Here is a 25,824-nt window from a genome sequence, read left to right as displayed (position 1 = left end):
TTTCGGGGTCGCTGACACGGATCCGAGGTTAATTTTGCAAAATTCAAGATGGCGGATCCAAGATGGTTGACCAAATTTTCAAAAAATAACCCATTCGCGCTAAATTTGGTCTACGGGGGTTTTCGCGGTCGCTGATCACGGACCCGAGGTTAATTTTGCAAAATTCAAGATGGCGGATCAAAAATGGCCGAATTTTTAAAAAATAACAGATTCGAGCCAAGTTTGGTATACGGGGGTTTTCGGGGTTGCTGATCACGGTTCCGAGGTCAATTTTGCAAAATTCAAGATGGCGGATCCAAGGTGGCCGACCAAATTTTTAAAAAATAACACATTCGCGTCAAATTTGGTGTACGGGGGTTTTTGGGGTCGCTGATTACGAATTCGAGGTCAGAATTGCGAAATTCATTTTGTAATAATTTTCTGTACTTTATAATCTGAGTACCCAATCATGTTTTAACCTTCTTAAAGTACATAGGTAATTGATTAAATTTTTAAAAACGAATTTTGTAAGTCTGATCTCGGGTTCGTGATCAGCGACCCCGAAAACCCCCGTAAACCAAATTTGGCGCGAATATCTTATTTTTTGAAAATTTGATCGGCCATCTTGGATCCGCCATCTTGAATTTTGCTTAATTGACCTCAGATCCGTGATCAGCGACCCCGAAAACCCCCGTATACTAAATTTGGAGCGAATCTGCTAATATTTGAAAATTCGTGACCTTCATTGACCCATTTTTTTAGGTTAGACAAAAGAACCATCAATTCCGACCGGGGATTCACGTTCAGCAGAGTCTTAACCATATAAATGAACATTTGAGTATAGGAAATAAAAATTAATTTTTCCTGGCACTTTTTCGTGAATTTTTGCTATTTTTGACCTGTTTTTTGAGGTTAGGAAATTCCTGTGAAGCGATAGCTCAATTCTGACGCCGGATTCGTGATCAGGAGGCAAAAATGCTACGTATAACATATGTCGCATGAAAAGTACAGACAACTTTTTTTTTGTGTGGCTGTGTTAGTTACCAATCTTCCAAAAACTTTATTGAGCAATACTTACCGATTTGCTAAAACAGTAGACGTCTTGATGGTAACCTGTTAAACAATTATTAGATATTTAAGTTTCATTTGCCTTGTCTATTACTTCTATACGAGGGCTCTATATGAAATAGGCAACCAGTAATACATTTTTACAGATTTTATTACACAGTTTGTCTAAATATGAATCAATGCACAAATAGCAGACTTTCCTCCATTCTAACGCAGATTTTCTATAAAATGGAGTTGGTTTGAACCTCAAATTACTTTTCGTTGTAAAGAAATTTGTAATTTGCATCGTAAATTACAAATTTCTCTACACCAAAGAGTTATTCGAGTTTTAAACCAACTCTATTTTATAGAAAATCTGCGTTAGAATGGGGGAAAGTCCGTTACTTGTGCATCGATTCATATTTAGACGAACCGTGTAATAAAATCCATAAAAATGTATTATTGGTTGCCTATTTGCTACAGAGCCCTCTTAAGCCAAACGAAGAAAACTAAATACTTTTGTCAACTTTATTATAGTTAATATATTAACATTATTAATAATGACATATACAGGTTCTAGGTAAAGGCGATAATTAAAATATATTAAATAACGTTACGGTTAGATTAAATCTACACTTTAGCGTAAAATATAAATCCCCAAAACCGAATCCAAAAATATCACAGCTAAATTACTAATTATTTACAATGTACATATTTAAAATAATGATAGAATTGGTTTAAGTCACATCGTTCGTAATTTACATTTCGTTTAAAGCTTCCGATAAAATAATAAATAAGGTGTTTTAATCCCCGCCCGGCTACGACCGTAGCCCCATTCCGTTTATCATAATATTGGCTAGTGCGTTCCTTCGCTTCCTCCACGCTCCCATGCCTTGAGCGAAGAACTGGAGCTGCTTGTACCACGTCTGCGTTTGTTCCTCATCTTCGGCCTAAAAAGGAAACTTGTAGTTTTTGTCGTACAGTAGGCTGGGTTGTGTCGCAGTGACACGATGGTAAGGATTAGGAGGCACGGATAAGTCTCATTACTTGCAAACTGGGGATGAGTTCGTATGTGCGAATTATTAGGTTGCCTTTTGGACTGCAAAACGTCCCAGCAAACGCCTGAACTACTTTACCGTATGGCAATTATAATAAATAATTTTCCAATGGAGCAACCGATTGGCGTCTCAAACTGTTCGTTAAAGAACGGTTTAGGATTTAGAGGTTATTTGTGGTAAAAAAAAGGAAAAAAGTGAAATATACTGCACGAAAAAAATTTAAATCGACATTCATTAACTTCATGTTAAATATGCGATGTGTGGGCAGATTTTAGATTTTATTTTAAAAATGAATTTCCACATTAAAGAAAATTCTAACAAAATGAATTTGTTACCTGAAATGGAAACTTGTCTGAAAAAATGTGGGAATAGATGCGGCATGAGAAATTGAGTCAATATCGTAAATAAAATTTTTTATAAAATCCTTATAGTTTCCGAGAAAAAAATTGTTGAAGTTGTAGTACTTTCAAGCATTACATTGGTGGACAACTGTAGTCTCTAGCGCCAATCGCAATACGTGGCCTAGCGACTCCGAGTACTGAAATCCGATTTTACAATCGTCGTTGCGATAGTGTTTACAATAGTTTTTTAGTAGTTAGTGTCAATTTCCGATCAGTACGGAGACATATCCGCACCAAAATATCATCACAAATCGTCACTTACTTTAAAAATAAACGTATCCTTCCCTAATAACTCTTGTACTTCAAAGTAGCTCTGCCAGGCGGGGTCGGCGGCGATGACACAGCGATCTAGGTACAGCGGCTCCCTCAGGAGGGAGTACCGCCCGTTTTTATCCCTGACCAACAGCAGAGCGGCTTCCCTGGCACCGTGTCGTGCGAAGATAATCCCGTTCTCCTCGGTGCGCTCGCCTTTCCCAACAGAAGCCTGAAACGATAAAAAAAAATATAAACAGCGATCGGAACTTGCCGATATCAATTACCTTTCCGTTTATTACCAGCAACGCGTTTATGGGCGCCAACTTGATTGTCCTCCCTTTCCGCCAGTTATTGTCCGACGGTTGGGTAAACAGCAGTTTTCCTTCAAGAACGAACTTGGCTTCCTCGTGGTTCCATTCCAGTACGTCCACGGCGATCTTCCTCAGTTTGATATTAACCAGATCCATTTCCGCGCTCGATCTTCTACCGGAACTGCTGCCGATCCGCCTCCACAGCTTACTAGGAACGTCCTTCGTTTCAGAATTCATGTGATTCAGGTGCAGCTCGATCTTGTGCTGCGCCTCCTTGAGCTGGTCCCTGGTGTCGTGGTGGGCGGGCGTAACCTTGAACAGACGCGCCAGCAGCAACGGGTACTTGGTCACCCGCTGGACGGGCACCATGAGGAACGAGTTGAGGTTCATCCGCCTCAACATCGTGTTCTCCATTTGGGAGACCCGCAGGAATATCCGAAGCAGCTCTTTGTCTTTCTCTAGACTGGCGAGTAGTAGGCTCGCGGCGCCTTGTCGGATGCAGTACGTTTCGAAACCGTGTAGCATCGGCGCCGCTTCCAAGAACAACTTGCCGATGTTCACGGTTAACAAGTCGTCGTCCCCTTGTTCCAGGGCTATCTCCACGGCGTCGCGCAGCCTCTCCGCGAGGGCCTGGCTGTTTTCGAGTAGCTCCTCCACGTTCAGGAATATGGCGGAGAGCTGGTCGGCGGTAAGAAGCCCCGCCACCAACATGGGCTGGTAGAACTCCTCCAGGATGATCTGAAGGTCCCTGCTGTACTTCTCCTCCGTCTCCACGATCTCCATGATGATCTCCTTCCTCTCCGTACGTTTCTTGACGCACTTCCTGCAGATCAACGGCTCGTTCTCTATTTTCGCCTCGAGGGTAACGTCGCAGTCCTCGCACAAAACCGCCACCTCCTGCTTGGTCCTGTACTTGCTCAGGGAACTCTTGCTGGTCTCGGAACCGACGCCCGAGTCGTTCCGTTCCACTTCGGCCGCCTTCTGGAAGGTCGCCTTCTCGTCTATTAAGGCTCCGGATATTATCAAGGAATTGTCTTCGCTGGAATCGCTGACCGTGCTCATCTGGGACACCCGGTTGTAGGCTTCTTTGGTTTCCTCTTCGGTTGTCTGGGTGTTGTTGCCGAAGTTGTAGCTGTAGTTGTCCTCCTGCACTATGCCCCTCTCCTTGGCGTCCACCAAGTAACTGAGAATGTCGTACTTTGAGGCGCCCTCAAAAATCGACCTAAAACGAGTACGTTGCATTAGTAACGGACCTACATCAAAGTCTACTTATCCGCGCTCGGATTATTCGATTTGGTGGTACAAGATGAAGGACTATCAAGTTTAAAAGTGCGAATAAATCAAATGTGTTCAAATGACAACGACAAATGAATATTTTATATATTCAGTATTACTGCGGTTCTTGTAGTGCTCTTATTATCGTGGTTTATTGTTCTCATTGGTCTTACAAACATACAAAGTGGCATACGTGTATCCTATCAAAAGTTATAGATCATGCAAAAATCTACAATTTTTATAGAGGTCACTTTTTAAGATAACCTCAAAATTTCCGAGAAAAATGCGAAAAACAGTTTTTTTTTCTTATTTTTCGTTTTTTATTTCTCGTTTCCGCAAAAATAATTTAATTTTGACAAAATTTGGTGAAAGTATACCTTACTATGTCTTAAATAATCACAATTTTTTTTAGATAAAAAATCAAGAAGTTTCCGAGATATTCATTTTTTCCTGTCTGAAACACTTTTTTTTTCAAAAAAAATTCTAACAAAAATAATCATACAGAATTCTGCCGGTGATCATTTTTTTCGATTTGCATACACTTTTTAGTGAAATAGCTCAAAAATGCAAAAAACAATAAAAAATGACTTGCAACAATGAATATTTCAGTAATTGTTGATAATTTGTTTAAATTAAAAAAAAAGTAACTGCAACCAAGTGGGGCTGGAAAGAAGTAATTGCGAATAATTCCAAATTGCTCATGCCTTGCTTTACAGAAGTTTCAGTAGTGCCTGAAGATTTATTACAAACAGTCTCTTGCAGCTGCGAAACCAATTGTGACGGTAATAGATGCGGGTGTCGAAAACATGGACTGCGACGTACAAATTTATGTACAAAATGTCATGGTTCGAACAATTGTTTGAACGTTGACAAAATTTGGGAAAATTTCAGTGATTCTGAAGACATTTCGCATGAAATCGAGCAGCTAAGTCTTTGCTTGAACCCGGAAAATCAATTAACAGAAGAATCGAGTGGTATCGAAGAAACGTTTGAAGATCGGGAAGAAACCCAGTCTAGTGAAGGATCGGACGATGAAGATCAAGTTAAAAAGTTGCCAAAAAGAGCAAGATTGGCCTGGTATTATTTAATTGTAAATATCCATTGTGAAAATTTTGAAAAATTTTATACTTTTGAAAGCAAAAATCGAAATTTTAAATAATTTAATTAAAAAATCATCAAAATTAAAAAAAAATTAAGTACACTAATCGATCCTACGGATCGGTACAATTGGTGTCATAAGTTTTTGACGTTTTATTAAATTTAAACAAATTATCAACAATTACTGAAATTGCATTGTTGCAAGTAATTTTTTATTTTTTTTTGCATTTTTGAGCATGTTTTTGAACTGTTATTACAGATTTTTTTATTTCACCAAAAAGTATATGTCAAAACGAAAGAAATGATTACCGGCAGAACTCTGTACGATGATTTTTCTAAGTAGAATTTTTCTTTGAAAAAAAAGTGTTTCAGACTGGAAAAAATTAATATCTCGGAAACTTCTTGATTTTTTTATCTAAAAAAATTTGTGGTTTTTTAAGACACGGAAAGGTATACTTTCACCGAGTTTCATCAAAAATAAATTATTTTTGCGGAAATAAGAAATAAAAACGAAAAATAAGATAAAAACCTGTTTTTCGCATTCTCGTCGCAAAATTTTGAGGTTATCTTAAAAAGTGACTGTCTAAATATGAATTAATGAACAAATAACAGACTTTCCCCCATTCTAACCCATATTTTCTATAAAATAGAGTTAGTTTGAAACTCAAATAACATTTTGTTGGAAAGACATTTGTAATTTGCCGCTTTGGAAAGCGTAAATTACAAATTTCTTTACACCAAAATGTTATTTGAGTTTCAAACTAACTCCATTTCATAGAAAATATGTGTTAGAATGGGGGAAAGTCTGTTATTTGTGCATTAGGTCATATTTGAACAAGTTGTGCAATAAAATCTATAAATACGTATTGCTGGTTGCCTATTCATTAGAGAGTCCTCTTAACTGTGGCCCACTTTCTGCTGTTTTTATTGTTTCCCAAACCGCGCTCTTTCCACAAATTGGGTTCATTATTGTATCGTTCGATTGTTTATACTAATGGCATTAGTGCATACTTTAGTGTTTATACTACAGGGTGTCACTTTAAGTGGGGTAAGTTTTTTAGGGGCAATAGTATGTGTTTCTCTGAATGCGAATCTGGATTTTTTTGTTTGTAATCAAATAGTCGAGAAAAAAACATGAATTGTAGGCAATCTATAGTGCGTGTGAAGGGAGATAGTGTACCACAAAACGCTTTTTAATTTCTCTAGCTTTTCCCCCTTTTCCAGTCTAAAGAAGTATTTTTTCCCCGACTTTGAGGGATAATGAGAAGCGATTTTTTTTTAAATTGCACTAATCATTAAAAAAATTGCTAAATATTAGGTGTGTAATGCGCTAAACAAAAATATAGTACAATATATCTAAAATTCAATAAATTTTTTCTCCGTACGAAGGGTACTTCCTTCCGTTACATTTCTCTTACCGTATAGTGAGCACAGATTCTTAACCCATCGCGGTTCAAGGCGGGCAAGGCGATAAATTTAAATTGTTGGAAATACGAGTTTATTTCGACAAAACTAAACAAAATTACAAAATATTTTCAATTTCTCCGAAATTTCTTCGTTTTTACCGATACTATCATGAAATTTTTCCCAGTTTCCACAATTTTCCACACCCGTAACAACCGTGCTTATGAAATAAGCTTCATTTACGATAATAAGCATCCAAACAGACATTTACCAGACGCTAGTTCATTCGTTGCGGCGTCCCAGCATGTCTTAGATACTGGTAGCGTCATTCCTCGCCCCGAAGGACCAGAAACAACAACCCGTGCAGGTAGAACAGAGAAAATTGTAAGTGTGCACGTGTAGAGTGTAACAATCGAACAAATCGCTTACCTAGTGGTAAATTCCTTGTCCAAGTTCAAGTCGTCGAGTAGACTAGACGGCGGCGGATTGGCCGGCAGGGGAGGCGGGATTTCGATCTCCTCGTAAATAGGATCGTTACTGACTTTTATAGTCTCGTAATGGTGATCGTCGTTCTCCGAGACCTCCACCGTGGCGGACTCGGCCAGTAACTCGTAAAACTTGGTCCTGTTCGACAGCTCCTCCTCCGTCACCGAGCTGCGGTTGCTGTGGTCCGTGTAACAGTCGGAACCGGGGTCCATCAGCTCGTACTGCGTGGAGGAGCTGTGCTCCGAGGAGATGTCTTCCGCTACGGCGTCGTAGTTCCTCAGCCTCAGGAACGAGTCCTCGATGGAATCGGCCGCGCTAGTCTTGTCCTCGAGGGGCGACTCGAGGAGGGACTCCCCCATCAGGCTCGGCGCCCTGCTGTTGAACGTCTTCGTGTCGCGTGGTCTCCTAGGCACATCTGATTTCCCGCAGACGTGAGGGACTAAGTTGCGGCGCACTGCTTCCACCGGATCCTTCAGTATCTCCTTCAGCAGGTCCGAGGACGGCGGGCGTTTTTCCTCGACGTTCCCTTCGAGTTCGCTCGGCGCCTTGTAGTCTTTGGTAACCCCGTCGAATCCGTTCGTGTCCTTCGATATAAACGTCCCGGTGATGTAAACGGTGCTGCTCCTCTTCCCGAGCGGTTTCGGCGACGCTTCCGCCGCCGTATCCTTAACGACCACCGAGGACTGGTACAGGGGAACGTCGTCGTTCACGTTAACCGTCGAGTAACAGTCGTCTCCGTTTATCAAAATCGACGTTTTCCTTTGGGGACTTTCCACGATGGAAACGGTATGGACGTTGGTGACGTCCGAGAACTCGTTTTTGATCTGGAGCTTGTGAACGGCCGGAGTTCCGTTTATCTGGACGACCGTTCGGTTGGCGCACTCCACGGGCGGAGATTCGATCCTGACTCGGTGCATCGACGGGGACGGCGTCTTGATGATGGCCACTTGCGGCTGCTTGTTGTTGCTTCTCTTCCTCGGCGGAGCTGAAGGCGGCGTCGGACTGGGCGAAACGTCGTTTTGAGGTTTGTAATTGTTCAGGCAGTGGTCTAATTTTTCCAGCGATATTTTTTCTTTTAACTGGACGCTTTTATCGTCAGGGTCAGCTTTTTGAGGATCGGGTTCTATTGGAATGCATTTCTGGGAAAAACCGATGACGTACTGCATATTTTTAACTTCAACGTTAGCGATTTGTGGACTCGGTTGTTCATTTATTTGTTCGTCGACACCAAGAACCTCCGTCAAAGTTAACCGAGTACACTTTTTACTTTTAACGTCAACATTCGTTTTCGAAGTGGCAAGTTCTGGTCGTCCGTTTGACTCTAATTTATCTAATTTTTGTACTTCCGTGTGAGTCTCGCTAGGTCCCTTTACATTCTCTTCCCTGACGTTTATCTCAGCGGGTAAACTGTAATATTTTTCTTCTTCGTCCCCGACGGGACTCATCGGAGGCGGCGGTGGGGGCGGTGCGCTCGGTCGAGACTTAGTTAGACTGATTTTCCTCGTCCTCGGGGTTATTCCGTCTAACCGCTCGAGATCCTTTTCGTCGAAAGGCGCTCTCGAATCGACCCGCTTCATGCGTTGCCGTAAGGCCATCGTGTCGTGAAAGACAACCTTCTTCTGGTTGTTGGGGACTCTGTCGCTGTAGCTACGTTTCAGGGAGCAGGTCTTGGTTTCTTCGGGTTTATCTGAAATGCCGTTAAATGTATTTTTTTTAACGTTACAAAAAATTTGCCGCCTACTGGCACAAAGCGACCTACTAACTGATATCATCAGTTAAAAGTTTATTTTTATACCAACAGTTGCCACCTTGTGCCAGTAGGTACGAAAGACAAATGCTAGTAGGCCTCGAGTAGCAATGACATTTATCAATACTTTATAGGTTATATATGACAGAGAGACCTAAGCCAGTAGGTACAATGTAATGCTTTATGCCAGTAGGCGTTGAGTAACAATTGCATTGTAAGACAGAAACTTTATAGGTTACTTCTCACCCACAGCAATGGTTTCGGGCGTATGAAAGAGAAAATTTCTTTGGTTCCATGCAACTTAAACAATAAACGGAGAGAATAAAATTTACCAAAATGGAACATTTCCAAAACTACTGCTCTGAATCGCTATAATTTTAACAAACTTTGCAGTAAATTGTAACTTTTAACTGGGAACTTGTATTAATATAATATTTATCATACCTGCTAGGTACCCATTATTATTAATATATTCTGTTCCCATTCCGCAAAGCTACAAATTGTGCAACAAAGAACAAGATTGGACTTTGATACACTGGAAAAACGAAATTTTTGGAATACCCGAATGCGGCTAAAGGTGAAAGAACTTATTTATCCGATTATGATGTAAATTTAAATATGACATTATTTAAGTCGTATCGCTACGTATCGTAACAAAGGAATGGAACTGTTATTACATATGGCGATACCGATACAAAGGAAATATATGCAGATTTATTTGATACCCATGCACGTTACCTAGTTGCATTACCAAGCGTCTTATTTGTATCTGGAATAGGCCCATTAGAGTAACGGCACGAATAAACGCTGAAATAAGGGAGTGGGTACTAGCAATATGAATAATAAACTAAATGTCTCTCCTAGGTGTTGTATCTCGAGATCGAAACAGTAATAGACCAGGGCGGATGTGAGAGGGGCAAGCAATTTTTTTCTGGATTACAACTAACATAATAAAAGTGTACATCTCTAGATCTGAAAGAGCTCCGGAACATTTTCAAAACTGTAAAAATGTTTAAAATATTTTAAAAAGTACCTCTTCTATCTGAATTTTTTACTTATATCTTGGAATTTATGCATTTTAGAAGAATATTGAAGAGGAAAAAAGTTTTAGAATTGAATTTCGCATAATATACTGTAAGTTAATAATGTTTAAATTTGTTACCGATGTTGAAAAATTGCAATAATTGGTGAAAAAAAGGCAAAATAATCAAGTTTTTTTGATAACTTCTTAAAAATATTTTAATTGCTCCGAGGTCATTCTAATTTTTGTAAAAAAAAACTTTAGAGTGTAATAAAACAATACTCCAAATTTCATTAAAATCGGTTCCAGAGTTTTCGCAAAATAATTTTTTGAAAAATAATTTCGAAAAAAATTTTCGAATTTTCAAAATGTTGCACAGCCTCAAATAAAGCATCTAGATACTTGAAAATTTTTTCACATAGAAAAGACCGCTCAACCTCTCAAATGGTTTTTGAAAAATTGAAATCGGTTGATTAGAACAGCCACAATAAATTTTTAAAGTTAACACTTTTTTTATTTTTAAACAATTAGATTACATTTATCAATTTGCAATTTAGTATTTTTCAAAAGTTATAATTTTACTATTTTATCTTAATTTTATCTATTTAACAAAAAAATTAATTTCCAAATAATTTTTTTTTAAAACAAAAATTATTTAAATAATTGTAATTATAACTAAATACATCCATATTCAGTGTTGAAATATAACACAAACAATTTTTTTCATTGAATAAATTTCAACACTGAATATGAATGTATTTAGTTATAATTATTACAATTATTTAAATAAATTTTGTTTAAATAAATTAAAAAAAAATTGCTATTCTTGGAAATTATTTTTTTTGTTAAAAAAACAGATAAAATTAAGAAAAAAATAGTATTTTAAAATTATAATTTTTGAAAAAAAAAAAATTGCAAATTGATAAATGTAATTTAATTGTTTAAAAATAAAAAAAAAGTGTTAACTTTAAAAATTTACTATGGCCATCCTAATCAACCAATTTCTATTTTTCAAAAAAAATTTCAAAGGTTGAACGGTCTTTTCTATGTGAAAAAATTTTCTCAACTATCTAGGTGCTTTATATGAGGCTGTGCAACATTTTGAAAATTCGAAAAAAATATTCAAAATTATTTTCAAAAAATTATTTTGCGAAAACTATCGAACCGATTTTAATGAAATTTGGCGTGTTGTTTTATTATACTCTAAAGTTTGTTTTATCAAAATTAGAATGATCTCGGAGCAATTAAAATATTTTAAAAAAATTATCCAAAAAACTTGATTATTTTGCCTTTCTTCATCAATTATTGCTATTTTGCAATAACGCCAGTAAATTTAAACATTTTTAACATCCAGAATATCGTACAAAATTCAATTGTAAAACTTTTTTTCTTCTTCAATATTCTTCCAAAATGCATAGGTTCCAAGTTATAAGTAAAAAAAAACTCAGATAAAATAGGTATTTTTTTTTAAATGTTTTAAACATTTTTGCAATTTTGAAAATGTTCCGGACCTCGCCCAGATCTAGGAATCTACATTTTTATTATGTGAGTTGCACTAAAGGTAATCCAGAAAAAAATTACTTGCTGCCTCTTACATCCAAGAAGTGGAGTATTTCGACAGATCCGCCCTGGTCTATAAGGAGACTTCTGATTTAATTTTCTTTGCGACTTCACCGTTTGTCTTTGATTTTAACGTCAAAATATCAAAAAATTTTGTACAGCATCAATATTATACAGGTATGTTCGGAAATTACTGTGGTTTCCATAATGGTCTTATTACTGTGGTTTATTGTTTACGTCAGTCTTACCAGTGTTCAACATAGCATATGCGTATAGCGAGCAAATTTAACGGAAATTTTAATTGCGAAGAACGTTTTTGATCTAGACAAGTACCAAATGCAGACATATTTACCGCATTGGTTCAATGAAGACACGAAAGAGGTACACTGGAACCGAAGCGAAACCGAAGAGGAACAAATTTTAAATATTGTGGGAAAAAATTGCCGTAGTTCTCGTGTGATTCAATTAGATCGCTTCCGGCACCGTTTTTCTTTTAATGTTTGGGCTGGGATCGACTGTGATCACTTAAATGCACAAATCATGCTGCTAAATTTAATGGGCTAATGGAATAAAAAAAAAATCCCTAGAATTGGAGGAAAAATAGGGGTATTGGCAACACGACGTTGTTGTGCTCGAGCATAAACGCGTAGGAAATAGATTTTTTTGACCCGCGTAAATCCCAAGGTGTACTTTGAATTACAACGAGGAACAAATAATGATAAAAAAAAAATGTTAAATTCGAACAAGCTACAAATGAACCTAACACTCACCTTGGTCCGTCTTCTGTTCCTCCCTCCTTTCCTCGGAGGTAATTTTCTTATCCTCCTCCACTCCGTTATCGTCACCATGACGACACCTCACCGTCTCGCCCTTTCGGTTCCCCACCAGCTGGTTCCGGACGAGCTCGTTCCCCACCAAAAACTGCACCTTCTTCCTGGGCGTCGGGCAGGGCATCGGTATGTAAAACTGCGACCCGCCCTTCAACGACGGCGTCGGGCTCCTCTCGGGCCCGGCGGAGTCGGAGTCGCTGAAAGTCGACGAAGGCTTCTTCAGGATGGACTTGAACCGGCTGCTGAATTCCGACTCCTTCTCGTTCGGCTTCGGGGACGACACCGGACTCCTGACTTTCCCCGGCTTGTTTGGAGAATTCGTTGCGGTTTTATTTTGATTCGCCGGCAACTTGGAAGTCGGCGGCGCCTTCAACGACGGGGGAGAATTGACCTGCACGTCCTCGTAGTCGGCCTGGTTGGTTAGGGAGGGTCGGATGCGGATCCGCTGGCCGCTGACGAAGGTGATGCTGGATTCCTTCGAGGCGGTGTCCTTGCTGGAGGATATGAGCTCGTAGGGGTTGATGTCGCATTCTAGGATCGAGCGGCGGCCGCAGGAGGCGTTGTAGGAGTCTGGCTTGGCACCTGGTGGGGCGTAATTCAATGTGATGAGTTCTCGTACATGTTTCAGAAGCGTTTTAAAATATTCAATTTATTAATTAAAAAACTTGCAAAATACTGAGAACTTAGTTTTTGGCAAAATAAAAAGTATTTTAACCCATTTTAAGAAGAAAATGTCTCTTGCAATTTTTTTGTTAAACGCATAATTTTCGAGACAAACGCCGTTAAAAACTCGAAAAATGCAATTTTTGCGATTTTCAATTGTTAATAACCTTTGATCGAACAGGTATTTTGTAATTCTGCTGACGGCGTTTGAAAGTTCACGTTAAATACTTTTTTTATTTTGCCAAAAACTAAGTTCTCAGTATTTTGCAAGTTTTTTTGTTAATAAAAAACTTATCGACATCCGGGCAAACTTCTACCCAAAAAATTCGTGTTGTGCAGCTCAAAATACACAAAAAACACTTGGGTAACTTCATCTAAATGAAGGAGGCAATTGGGACCCCCCTGGCGACAGGATTAATTGTGAATATATTAAATTAAAACATTAAATATTGTGAAATGTTTAAAAAAATGTTTTAGCACATATTTATTTTAATCAAATCTGGACCATCTGCGAATGTTTTCAAAATGTTGATTATGTTGCCTCAACAATGTTTTGAAAACATTTTTAAAACGTCTAAATAATGTTTCAAAAATGTCACATATACAGGGTGTTAAAAGTTTGACTGCCATAATTTTAAAAGCCGATAGAATTCATTAAAATAAACAAAAAAACTATCAAAATCTCCAAATCGATGTACAAAAGTCGATTAATTAAGGAAAATTGACATAAATTACAATTTTTATCACTTTTTTAACTTCTTTATGCTTGATTCTAAAAAATAATTACACAGGGCAACAATTTTCACACCCAAAAACCAGACCTCGCTTGCCCGAAGGTTTTTGGTGCATAGAATCCGAATCTGGCGTCAGAATTGCTCCTATAAATCACGTTTCCAAGATATCCTAACCTAAAAGTGCAAAAAACACGTTTTTTTGCTATATTCGAGCTTATATCACAGAGCGAAAAAATGTTTTTTCTAAAAACGAATCATGCCCTCTTAAACTACCACTCTTACCCTTCAAAACGCTTTTTTCAGAGTTGAAAAATCTTTTTTATTCGCACAGATATCATTGAATGAAGTTAGGTACTTTAGCGTTTCTATAACAGTGGTTCTTCAGAAAGCGTAGGTAATACATTTACATGTTTTTTGGGTCGCCCAATCCGAATCTGACCTCCAAATTATTCTATCATTTTAGGATTCTGAGATTTCTTAACCTAAAACTGCAAAATCAACGATTTTAGGTTGAACCATCGGTATTAACCAGACATGTTGATTTTGCAGTTTTAGGTTAGGAAATCTCAGAATCCTAAAGTGATAGAATAATTTGGAGGGCAGATTCGGATTAAGCGACCCAAAAAAACATGTAAATATCCGCTTTCTGAAGAAGTTTTTTCGAATTTAGTACCACTGTTAAGAAAAAGCTAAAGTACCTAACTTCATTCAATGATATCTCGGCGAATAAAAAAGATTTTTCAAATCTGAAAAAAGCGTTTTGAAAGGTGAGTGGTAGTTTTAGAGGGCATGATTCGTTTTTAGAAAAAAAAAAAATTTCGGTGTAATATCAGCTCAAATATAGCAAAAAACAGGTTTTTTGCACTTTTAGGTTAGGATATCTCGGAAACGTGACGCACAGGAGCAATTCTGATGCCAGATTCGGATTCTACGCACCAAAAACCTTCGGGCAAGTGAGGTCTGGTTTTTAGGTGTGACCTTTCGTTAAATTTGCCCTCGGAGCAACTAAAATATTTAAACGAAATTATTCAAAAAAACTTGGTTATTTTGCCTTTATTGCTATTTTACAAGCAACGGCGATAAATTTTAACATTTTTAACTTAAAATATATTATGCAAAATTCAATTCTAAAACGTTTTTTCCTCTTCAATATTCGTCCAAAATGCATAGGTTCCAAGATAGAAGTAAAAAACTAGGTATTTTTTAAAAATTTTTAAACATTTTTGCAATTTTAAGACGTAAGATGAACCATTTCTAATTTAAAATAAAATTGAATGTAAAATCTGAAATACCGCTGCATACACACTGTGTTCTGGTAGTAGCTGTAGTCGCCCAGGTGCATCGAGTGTACGAAGTGGTCGGTTATACGTCAAATACTAACCTGGCGAGCTTGATAGTAAAACGGAGAGCGCCTCCAAAAACCAAGTAAACAACAGTGGCGCATACAGAGGTAAAATGTAGTACATATGTGGAAATTAAAAAACAAATTGGATTTGTAATAAATTACATTTAAAATAAATAGTTTATAAGAATAAAGGAATTTTTGTAGGAACAAGGGTGCCAGACGTGAACTGATCCCTTCGTCCCTTCATAATGTATAAAGAAATTATTCAATCTCTGAAACCCTTAAAAGCGTATGGCACTGGATCCCTTGGCAGGCAATGATTTATTACTTTGCATCGAATATGATCCTACTATAGGCGGTAAAGCGGCACTTAACGCCCAGAAAACTTGATCGTTAAGTGCAGTCTAACGCCCGGATACACACATTTCGCTTCCGCTTAAACACAACGTACACACACTCGATAATTATTAACAAATATATTAAGTACTGGCCTTTCGATCTGGTCCCACTGTGGCTCCTGGCGTCCCCGTTGCGAGATTTACCGGGCGATATCGACCTCGCCCTGAAGTGTCCGGCGCCCTCCGCCACCGACAGCCGGGACCTTCTCATGAGATCGTAGGGGTCGGCGGAGGGCAGGATGCTCGGCCTCGAGGAGGAGCTGACGCGCACCGTACCCGCGCGCAGCGGCGTCGACGACACCGCGTGGACGCTCGTGGGGTAGCATCGCACCGTGCCGAACTTCGTCGAGTCCACTGGAGGCAGAGGAAGTCGGGTACCTGGACGGGGACGAGCGAAAAAATGAAGACAATGTCACTTTCATCAGAACAAAACGCGCAAATAAAAAAAATAAGTCTGTAAACTATTTCTAATTGCAGTCTGAAAGCAATAATATACAGGGTGTTCCACCTAAGAGCGCTTCTTCTGTAAGTAACTCTGCAACTGTAAAATTTATAAAACAAAAATGGTTTCAATAAAAGTTGCCTGGAATCATGTGGGCTATGTAAGGAAAATATTTTTAGCTTTACGCCCACATCGCGTGGGCGCTACATAACTTTGTTATTTTAATTGGAACAATCTGTATATTATTGCATTTTTGAATTCCTTGGTTAGTATTAGGTTAGAAGTTTATTAAATGTGCATGGTGTTTAAAACTAACCGTTTTCGAAATATTTAGTTGTTTTTGAAAAAAATCGCGATTTCAAATGGAATAACTCATATTAATTACACAGGCCAACAAGGAAAAAATTCCAGAGATCAGACAATACGTTTCCGAAGGCATTTGGCGCGCTGAATCCGAATCTGGCCTCAGAATTGATCCATCTCCCTAGGTTTCCGAGATATTCTAACCTAAAAGTGCAAAAAACACGTATTTTTGCTATTTTCAAGGTTATGTAACTTGGCTGAAAATATCATTGGAAACTACTATCTTTCCCCTTCAAAACGCATTTTTTTATTTGTAAAAAGCTTTATTTTTCGCGGAGATATCGTCGATTAAAGATGATCAGTATAGCTACCTTATTAAACCATGGCTCGACCTATAACACAATTAATGGGTATTATGGGTTATTGGGTAATAGGGCTTGAAGTTAACCTTCCTGACGATTAGGGCTCACAGCGCTTAGTGTTGTGGGGTTATAGGGCTTGGGATTAACCTTCCAGACATATAGGGCTTGGGGTTAACCTTCCTGACGATTAGGGCTCGCAGCGCTTAGTGTTATTGGGTTATAGGGCTTGAAGTTAACCTTCCTGACGATGAGGGCTCGCTCCGCTTAGTGTTGTGGGGTTATAGGGCTTGGGGTTAACGTTCCTAACAATTAGGGCTAGCAGCGCTCAGTGTTATGGGGTTAGCCATGATGTAATAATATAGCCATACTGGTTATCTTAAATTGACGATATCTCCGCGAAAAATAGAGCTTTTTCCAAATAAAAAAATGCGTTTTGAAGGGGAAAGATAGTCGTTTCCAATGATGTTTTCAGTTTTGAGAAAAAAATTTTTTTCGCCAAGTTACATAACCTTGAATATAGCAAAAGTACGTGTTTTTTACACTTTTAGGTTAGAATATCTCGGAAACCTAGGGTGATGGATCAATTCTGAGGCCAGATTCGGATTCAGCGCGCCAAATGCCTTCGGAAGCATAGTGTCTGATTTCTGGAATTTTTTTTTTTTTTGAAATTTTGTCGGCCTGTGTTATCATGGATGAATACAAAATTGGCCCTTTCAACTGATATAAGATTGTCCATACTTATCTTTAACAGTTTTCCAGAAAAATCGGGTTCTTTTCTAATAGTCCATTGAAAAGCTACATTTGCGATTGCAAAAGTCAGAACACGCAATTTTATTTTTTGGATGTCAAGAGGGGGTTAGTGATTTTTATACTATTACTTACTATATCGGGCAAACTATTCGTCGCACAGAAAATTTGTAAAAATATTTTTCGTTGCAAATTAAATTCTCTACAACTTTGGTTCCGTAACTTCTAGTCGTAGAACCAAAAATAATAAAGTTATTAACGAATATAGATAGAAATTTGGGAACAAATTTTCTTTTGGTCGTTATACCTTTTTTTCTGGTCATTTTACAAAAAAATTACATCAGAGCATTTTGATAGAGGGGTTTTCAAGGAATAATTTCCATTACAAACTTTTTTAAAATTTTATTTATTTATTAGGGTTTTACAGCGATGCGAAACTTACACTATTCCTTCAAAGTTTTCTTTCAGTTGTGCTACCACGCGCGTGCGTGTCGTATTTATTTGTAAAAAGTATTTTGAGTTTTGTGGACACTATTTTTAATTTTGTGGACAAGATTTTTAGTTTTGTGAGAGCTATTTTCAATTTTGTGATAAGCATTTTGACTTTTTTAAGCGTTCATATAGTCTTATTCCATCATGAGTGATTGTTTTATTTGTAAAAAATCTTTAGCGGAAAGTAAAACCAGAACTGTGAAGGCAAAAGGAGTGAAAACCTTGATAAAATTTTAAAAAAGTTTGTAGTAGAAATTATCCCTTTTTTGTAAAATGGCCAGAAAAAAAGTTATAACGACCAAAAAAAATTTGTTCCCAAATCTTTATCTATTTTCGTTAATAACTTTGTTATTTTTGGTTCTACGTCTAAAACTTACGGAACCAAAGTTGTAGAGAATTTTAATTTGCAACAAAAAATGTATTTGCAAATTTTCTGTGCGACGAATAGTTTGCCCGATATAGTAAGTAGTAGTATAAAAACCATTCGCAGCCCTTTTTACAAGATGGCGGCAGGGGCACAAGGGTTGCGACCCCACAAACATGGATTTAACTTTACACTAACCCCCTCTTGACATCCAAAAAATAAAATTGCGTGCTCTGACTTTTGCACGCTAAGCCCAAAAAAATGTAACATTTGAATGGACTGTAAAGTCCGAAAAGGTAGCTATGTAACAGCGTCAAGAAGGCCTTGCAAAACCACTTTTCTCTCACATTTTATCAGGTCTGGGACTGACAGTGTCAATATTAACCGGCATGTTTAAAAAGTAATTTGACAAACAAAAGTAAACCACTAACAACAACTAAAACGAAACAAACTGAAACTCTGAACACAACAAAGAGAAAAATACTTGGACCGCTGATTTACATCAATTGCTCGAAGTGTCCTCCATTTTGATTAATACACGAACGAATACGGTTTTTAAAAGAGTTGTCGTATGTGTCGATTTGTTACTTTCACCGACGGTGTTTCTCTTTTAAGTGCCTCTAATTGTATAAGTATAATACTTTTAATGAACAACGATTGTAAGTATAAGTTTATCACCAACCTTTACACTTCTTGCATGTCGACGGCGACTTCTTGGAGGACCGTTTCGTCCCGTTGACGTAGTCCTGGCAGGTGCAGAGCACGAAAGCCGGTGCTAGAAGTAGACCCCCAGGTGCCCTAACGCTGCCGTACAGCCACGGGTCGGCGTATCGCATCGAGCGCGACAGCGAGCTTTCACCTTCTTTATGAGAACCTTCACCCTGAAAATGTCGGCGGCGGTAATTGGTAAAAGTTGCGCATTTTAAAGACAGAAAAAAAATTATTAAGTTGGTATTTTACGAGACGTCATGTAGAGGGCTGTTTCCAATGAAGTCTAGATCGATTCATGAGTTAATTGATAAAAAGCAGCGATATTTCACTGTATTCAAACTTTTCAATTACTTTTTCATTAAAATTTGGCATTTCTCGCAGCATTACTGTTGGTCTGCCTTTACAATTCAACAATCAATTTAAACTTTTACAATCTTTTAAAAAACACGCAAGAAGTCATGCGTAAGTAACAAAATGTTATACCACTCATGAACAAATTACGTTTAATAAGAAAATATGGACTACCCCCCACTCTTTCGCTGTTGCGCGACGGTAACCATGATCACCGCTGTAAACACTACAAATAAATCTTGCAAGTCGAATGAAAATGGCTGCACATTACAAATTCAATATTTCCTTTTTAATGTGTCTCATAAGGCTAATTTATTAAATTATCCCGAAAATATTGTCTTAACACAGTTATTCTTACCCTTAACCCGTAAGACGTATAAACGGCGTCGGTTGGTGATGTTGGGAATCGTCGCATCGCATGGCTAACCACTGCTGCCATGAAAGTGCAAGTATTTCTGCATCACTGTAACAAAAATGAGTTTCAGTAAAAACACATGAAAGAACGAAAAATAAACAGATATGTAAGGGGTTAGACTTAATACAAAAGTAGCTTTTTTATGAATTTTTATAATACAGTATTAGAAAAACAATTCCGTATAGAACCACGGCAATACGAAATTATTTAAATAATAGGTTTGATTTGTGGATTGGTAATGGAGGAAATATTCAATGGCCTTCAAATAGCCCAGACCTTACACCCTTGGACAGTTTTCTGTGGGGTTACCTAAAAAACGAGGTTTACAAGAAAACTAGTGTAAACTTAGATGAACTAAGACATAAAGTTGATTAATGAATACAAAATTTAAGTGAATTTAATTCCTATTTTATACTAAATGCAGTTCTGTTTTAGTTGGTTTTTATTAATTAGGTATTAAAATTCTGTTAAAGTTAAGACTTGTTAAGTCAAGAATGATTTTTATTATCATAAAATAAACGGACACAATTGAAATGGTTAGAACAAGCTTTTGTCAGTAAAAAACGATGTTGTTGCAAGCAGCTGTATAGTTAATATCGTATCCTAGAAGAATACACAAAAATGACTCCAGCGCCATATTAAGTTCTAACAAACACATTTCGTTTACATCCTGCAGAACTGAACTAGATCAGCACCTGCTTTTTTGAGAAACCAACACCTATCGCTATAGGTATTGCTTGACCACCAAAACAAAACCACAGTTAGTCTAATTTTAGGTTATCATCAGTTTTACTTTAGTTTTCATTAATGAAAATGTGACTTTTACTGTTTAAATACCAAACACATTTATTAGACACACAAATGATCGGAAAATAACCAAACTCATTTAATTACGCTAAGTATAATCACTTGCAAACAGAACCAGCCGAGCTATCGATGAACTCAGCGGTTCCAAAAATGTTTCTCCGTATTATTGCGGTCAGTCAGATATTTGCACAAATATTTCTGCCAATTGGGTGTGCATAATCAAAAAAATAGAAATTAACTGAATTTGTTTCATACAAGGAAACCACTGGATTGCTGGTGTGCAGAAATAGCCAACCAAATTTCACATACGCATTTGCATACATGTGCAAGGATCTTCGCCCTAATAATTAAGTTGTAACGATCGCCACTAAGCGTGAGCACCGTTGGAACTGATTGCGTAATAAAAATTGTTATCTAGAAAAGTAATAAACACCGCTCACGCTCGGCTTCAAACCGTACGTTTTCCACAACCTAATAATTTCACCTGTTCCCGATGTTGTAAGAGATTCGTGAATCGCACTTATTTTCTCGTGTTATCTCGGACAAACAAGGAAAAAAATTTAATCCCCGATGTAGGTTCTACTAAAAAGATAAGAGGATCGTTTTAAAAGTGATAATTATGTATGCGTGCAGGTAAATAAATAAATCTAGAGTCACACAAAGCGTTATATCTGGCAGGTGTATGTGGAACAATAAGAAAAGTGTATGTTTGAACTTTCACTCTCAATTATAAATTTATTAATGCCAACGGAGTCATTAAACTTGCATATATTATCTCATTATACTAAATTATTCAACGTAAAGTAGCAATAAAAAAAATGACAACACTCGTATCTAATATAGAAATATGGGATCACACATTAGAAGTTTATCTGCGGAATATTGTTCGGAAACGTGTTATAAACAAAATATTAAAACAACCAACTCGAGACCAGTTGGGAAACTTTATTTAAACAATGGTCAAAGTTATGGAAAAACTATTATTCATAGCGAAAAAAGGTTACAAAAAAGGTAGGTATTAAATAAACCTATAAAATGAGACATGACAATAATTTGTTTATGGCCAAGAGCTCAAAAATGGTCGAAAATGGCCGTTTTTTTTCAATTGCTAATAATTAATGCAATTTTCGTCGCAGACACCTGTAATTCAGAATTTTTGAAGCTCTTTGCACCCTTAATAAGTGATAAAAATTTCAGCCAGAAAGCTTCATTAGTTTGGCGTTGGCGGAATTTTTTATCTAAGAAGATGCTGTTTTCAATTCATTTTTCCTAAGCTCAGTTTCGATCATTAGTTGCTTTTGTACCTAAATAGTTGTATTGACATATGCATCTACTGAGAACTAAATTTTTCAAATTTAATTTATTTAAAAAGACTGAAAAAATGTTAATATTTATTAAATTGTTAAAATAGGTAATTATTATTAAATGAAATAGTAACCTCTATAGTTTAGTTAGTACTATTTTTCTTCGAATTGTATATAGTCAAAGGTACTAGTAAGAAATATCAAGTCTGCGAATATTTTTTTATTAAATTCCAATAATTCTGACTACAAATATGATTGCGATGTGATTATGGATAAAACATTGTATTGCATTCGTGTTTAAATTGCTTTTTATCCACTTAAGAATATTAAACAACAATTTAAACATTTTTGCATGGATAAAATGCTACTTAAAACACTCATATACAATGAATAACTATATATCCCTATATTTAATTGGCTGTTGCCAGTTTAGTAGTAAAAATAATCGTTTAAAACTTGAAACAAAATATTTAAAAATGAATTAGACTAAGTATACTTGCAGTAACGTAATAGTTATTTTATATTCGTCTTGTATCGTGCAAATTGCCGTAAGAAACGACATTGATTGACGATTTTGACATTGGAAATGTGTAAGGAATCGATAGTGTACCGCTACACTACAGGGAAGTATATTCAAACTGTAACAAATATTCGATCGTCACCGCTGGGCGAAGGGGTGCTCCGATCGGAGTGATTTTGGATGTCGTCATGAAGGGAAAGCGAATTTGCTGATTTGAGCTGATTAAGGTTTCATCTGTGGAGGCAGATCCTGGAAGACTCGGTGCATGCTCTGCAAGCCCCACATACATATTCATATCCACTTCTCGATAATTCCACCGGAGATTTATCGTTTTGCGCGGGTGACTTCTCGAAAGAAATCCGAGATTAATCGAAACGGGAAAGTTGTACCAGAGTATCGTGACAAATAAGGCGCCACAGAATAGCAGGGCAAGGTATTTACCACCACTCTCCCAGCAATTTTGCAACAGAACTGGACCAGCTCATTTACCTTCTTCGGCAAGGCCGAACCTAGCTCTGGACAATCCAATTAGAAACTCTTAAAGTACTATACGTTTCTCGCCGTTTTATTATCTCGATAATCGGCCGCCCGACATAAAAACTGTTCTGCGTTGATGGCTGTTCAATTTTTATTCCGCACATATGGTCTCCGGTTTTCAGATTTTAATTAATATACAACGCACCGGATATGGAATATACCTAAATACTGTCGGTAGAACTCTATGTTTACGTGGATTTAAGTTTTGACCATATACGTATAATTACAGGAGAAAAGTAGCTGTCTCTTGTTCCAGTAATAGTCCATCATTAAAAAATAAAGTAAAAATGTTAATCGTCATGTTATCTGTTTCTAAATGATCTGAAATATACAGGGTGTATCATAACTAATAACAGCTGCAAGTTCACGATACTAGAAGCAAAAAAAGTCGTAATAAACATGGGCCCGCAAGCGCGCCGTTCTCGAAATATAGGGTGTCAAAAAAATTTTTTCCAAACTCAAATGTTGTACACGTATTCATCATTAACATTAGCTACTTTTGAGCGCTATTCAATTTTTATTCATCTGACAGTGGCGGAGATTTTAGGATTGCATGAAGTTCTTTTGCCCCAAATTCTTACGGATCTGGGAAAACTGGCATTTTGAAAACCAATTTTAAACCACCGATATTTTCTGCACAATAAAGGTAGTCATCATCAAAAGCTCTAACGTCACACTAAAAGAGTGTATTAAATTTGCAATTGTAAATTTAATTAAGGTGGGAACCGCGGCACAAAATACATTTTTTTTTCATATTTTCGGTACTAAATCTTTTTTAATTAAAAAAATATGGATTTTTGCGAAAAAAAAAAACGTTTTCAATTAAAAAAAAATTAATAAAAGATGCAAAATTTAATATTTTATAGATTTTTAGTAAAAGTCACCTAAAAATTTATAATTTACTCTTTATTCTTTAATTTTTATGCCTACTTTATATACCAACATATGGAATGAATCAATAGGAGACACTTTCTGTATTATACCAGAAATAGGATTGCAGATTTTTATATCAGTTGATAATTGAACACGTATTTTTATTATTTATTTTTATACAGAGTGTAAGAAGTTTGACTGCCATTACTTCAGCACAAGATAATCATAAATGAACAAAGGAGATATATATTACAGGGGAGTAAGATTCACAGTTTTCAAAACATAGCGAGTATTAATGTTGGGGAGTTTCATCACGACGTGACAACAGCGCTTAGCCTGCCGATGCATACTACGTGTGAAGCAGTGATATATTTATTGGAATAAAAAATACAGTTGATAAATCCTTTTAATATATTTAATGGTTTATAAAAATATCGTAATCCGTACCCAGCAATATTTAGGGTTACAAAAAGTTTTCTTTACTTGATTAATATAATTAGTAATACTTGAGATAAAAGCATTTGTACAGAATAACAAGGGAACATAAATATTTCTCAGTAAACTTTATATCTAAAAAATAGTTATAGTTGCAAAACTTTTGTAACATTACTAAAATAGAGATGAAAAACACGAACAGTGAGTAATAACGTAATTTCTATCACAGAACCTTCAAAATTGCATCCAACATTTTCTTTGACTTGGACGAGATGGGCGCGAGTTTCATTTCATTTCTATAGAACTAAATTAACAATTATTTTCTCGTTGTGTTACCAGTTCACATGATTAGCGAATTTTAAATAAAAGATACAAATCTTTGCGAGGATAATACGATATATTTGCTATATATAATAATTATATTTTACATAGTTTACACACAATACATTTTTGAACGCATACGCATCTTTACCCGAATTTAACGCGCAATATCTCCGATGTCCGAGCTCTGTAGGTTCGCAGTGTGTACAAATGCACTCGATTATTAGCGCTGTTGCCACATCTACATAGTGTTTATGCGTACATTAAATATGATATTTTTATGTTGTTAATTTTCAATATGTATGTTTTGTCCATATTGAGTAGATTTCTTTGCTATATAGATAATGTTTATCGCAAATAATTCCAATAGAATTTAATTTTTTCAAGTTGGTAGCGGGTTTTCGTCCCATAAAAATAGCAAGAATAGCATAGGACCCCCCGTGGGCTCCTCACTTCCCTTGGACCCCGATAAACCTCCTTAAAAAATGCGTTTCGGTGAAAACAAACCTGACAGCCGCCCACGTCGAAAATGCACCGTTCTGGCAGGTGAACGGCAATCGGCGACCGGTTGGGGTTCGCTCCGAGATTGTTTTTAAGGTCCGGCCGTATGTTGAAAGTAAAAATCTCTCGATATTTCAGGGTGATGTATCGCTGCTTCGGGCGCTGTGATTCACTTTCGCTCCTTACGCTACGTCAACAGGTGCACGATCCTCTTTATTCGGAGTCGAAATTAGCCCCGAGGCTAGAATCTCTCCACCATCACGACACACTTACCCATATCGCCTGCGAACGAACGTTCAACAACTTTCGACGGAGATTGTCCGCGTGTTGCCCGTGAAGGAACGTGAGGTGCGTGACACCCCGAAATATACGGCGTGTTTGTATCACGCGATCCACACGGTGTTTTATTAACTTTCTTTTCAATTATGCGTAATACAGAATGGTATCAATTTCACCATTGCCGCTAGATGACGGCACCTACACAAGATTAATCCATTAACATGGACATAACTTTTATGTCCACCATGTATACAGGGTAGCCCATCGAAAACGTACCGCAAGGCATTACAGGGTAGTAATGAACTTTTCGGCAAAATCCAAAAACAGGTAAAGTTTGCTTCTGAGGGGGACAACTTTTGGCGCAAAAAGCATAGCAAAATCTTCAACCCCCTAAGTGGGGGTGCCATCCCCCAAATTTTTTTAAATGGGAATGGGGGTCAAGTGGGGG

At 37.1% G+C, this 25,824-nt stretch overlaps 1 protein-coding gene across 2 annotated transcripts in view; it reads right to left on the bottom strand.

Moving 5' to 3' along the window:
• Positions 1–1,558: 1,558 nt before the first annotated feature.
• LOC108911725 overlaps positions 1,559–25,824 on the bottom strand; it is a 57,603-nt gene continuing 33,337 nt past the window's right edge. For both annotated transcript variants that reach the window (XM_018716724.2, XM_018716723.2), the window contains exons 3-10: positions 19,743–19,847; positions 19,005–19,203; positions 15,706–15,990; positions 12,413–13,054; positions 7,258–9,001; positions 3,025–4,273; positions 2,748–2,969; positions 1,559–1,976 (exon numbers count right to left, since the gene is read on the bottom strand). In XM_018716724.2, coding sequence (XP_018572240.1) covers positions 1,845–1,976; positions 2,748–2,969; positions 3,025–4,273; positions 7,258–9,001; positions 12,413–13,054; positions 15,706–15,990; positions 19,005–19,203; positions 19,743–19,823 — 4,554 coding nt within the window. In that variant the 5' untranslated portion in view covers positions 19,824–19,847 and the 3' untranslated portion in view covers positions 1,559–1,844. The remainder of the gene's footprint in view (positions 1,977–2,747; positions 2,970–3,024; positions 4,274–7,257; positions 9,002–12,412; positions 13,055–15,705; positions 15,991–19,004; positions 19,204–19,742; positions 19,848–25,824) is intronic.

Source organism: Anoplophora glabripennis, unplaced genomic scaffold (assembly GCF_000390285.2).
Source record: "Anoplophora glabripennis isolate ALB-LARVAE unplaced genomic scaffold, Agla_2.0 scaffold149, whole genome shotgun sequence".
In the NCBI taxonomy this organism is placed as follows: domain Eukaryota; kingdom Metazoa; phylum Arthropoda; class Insecta; order Coleoptera; family Cerambycidae; genus Anoplophora; species Anoplophora glabripennis.
This window is presented reverse-complemented; position numbering and strand designations above follow the sequence as displayed.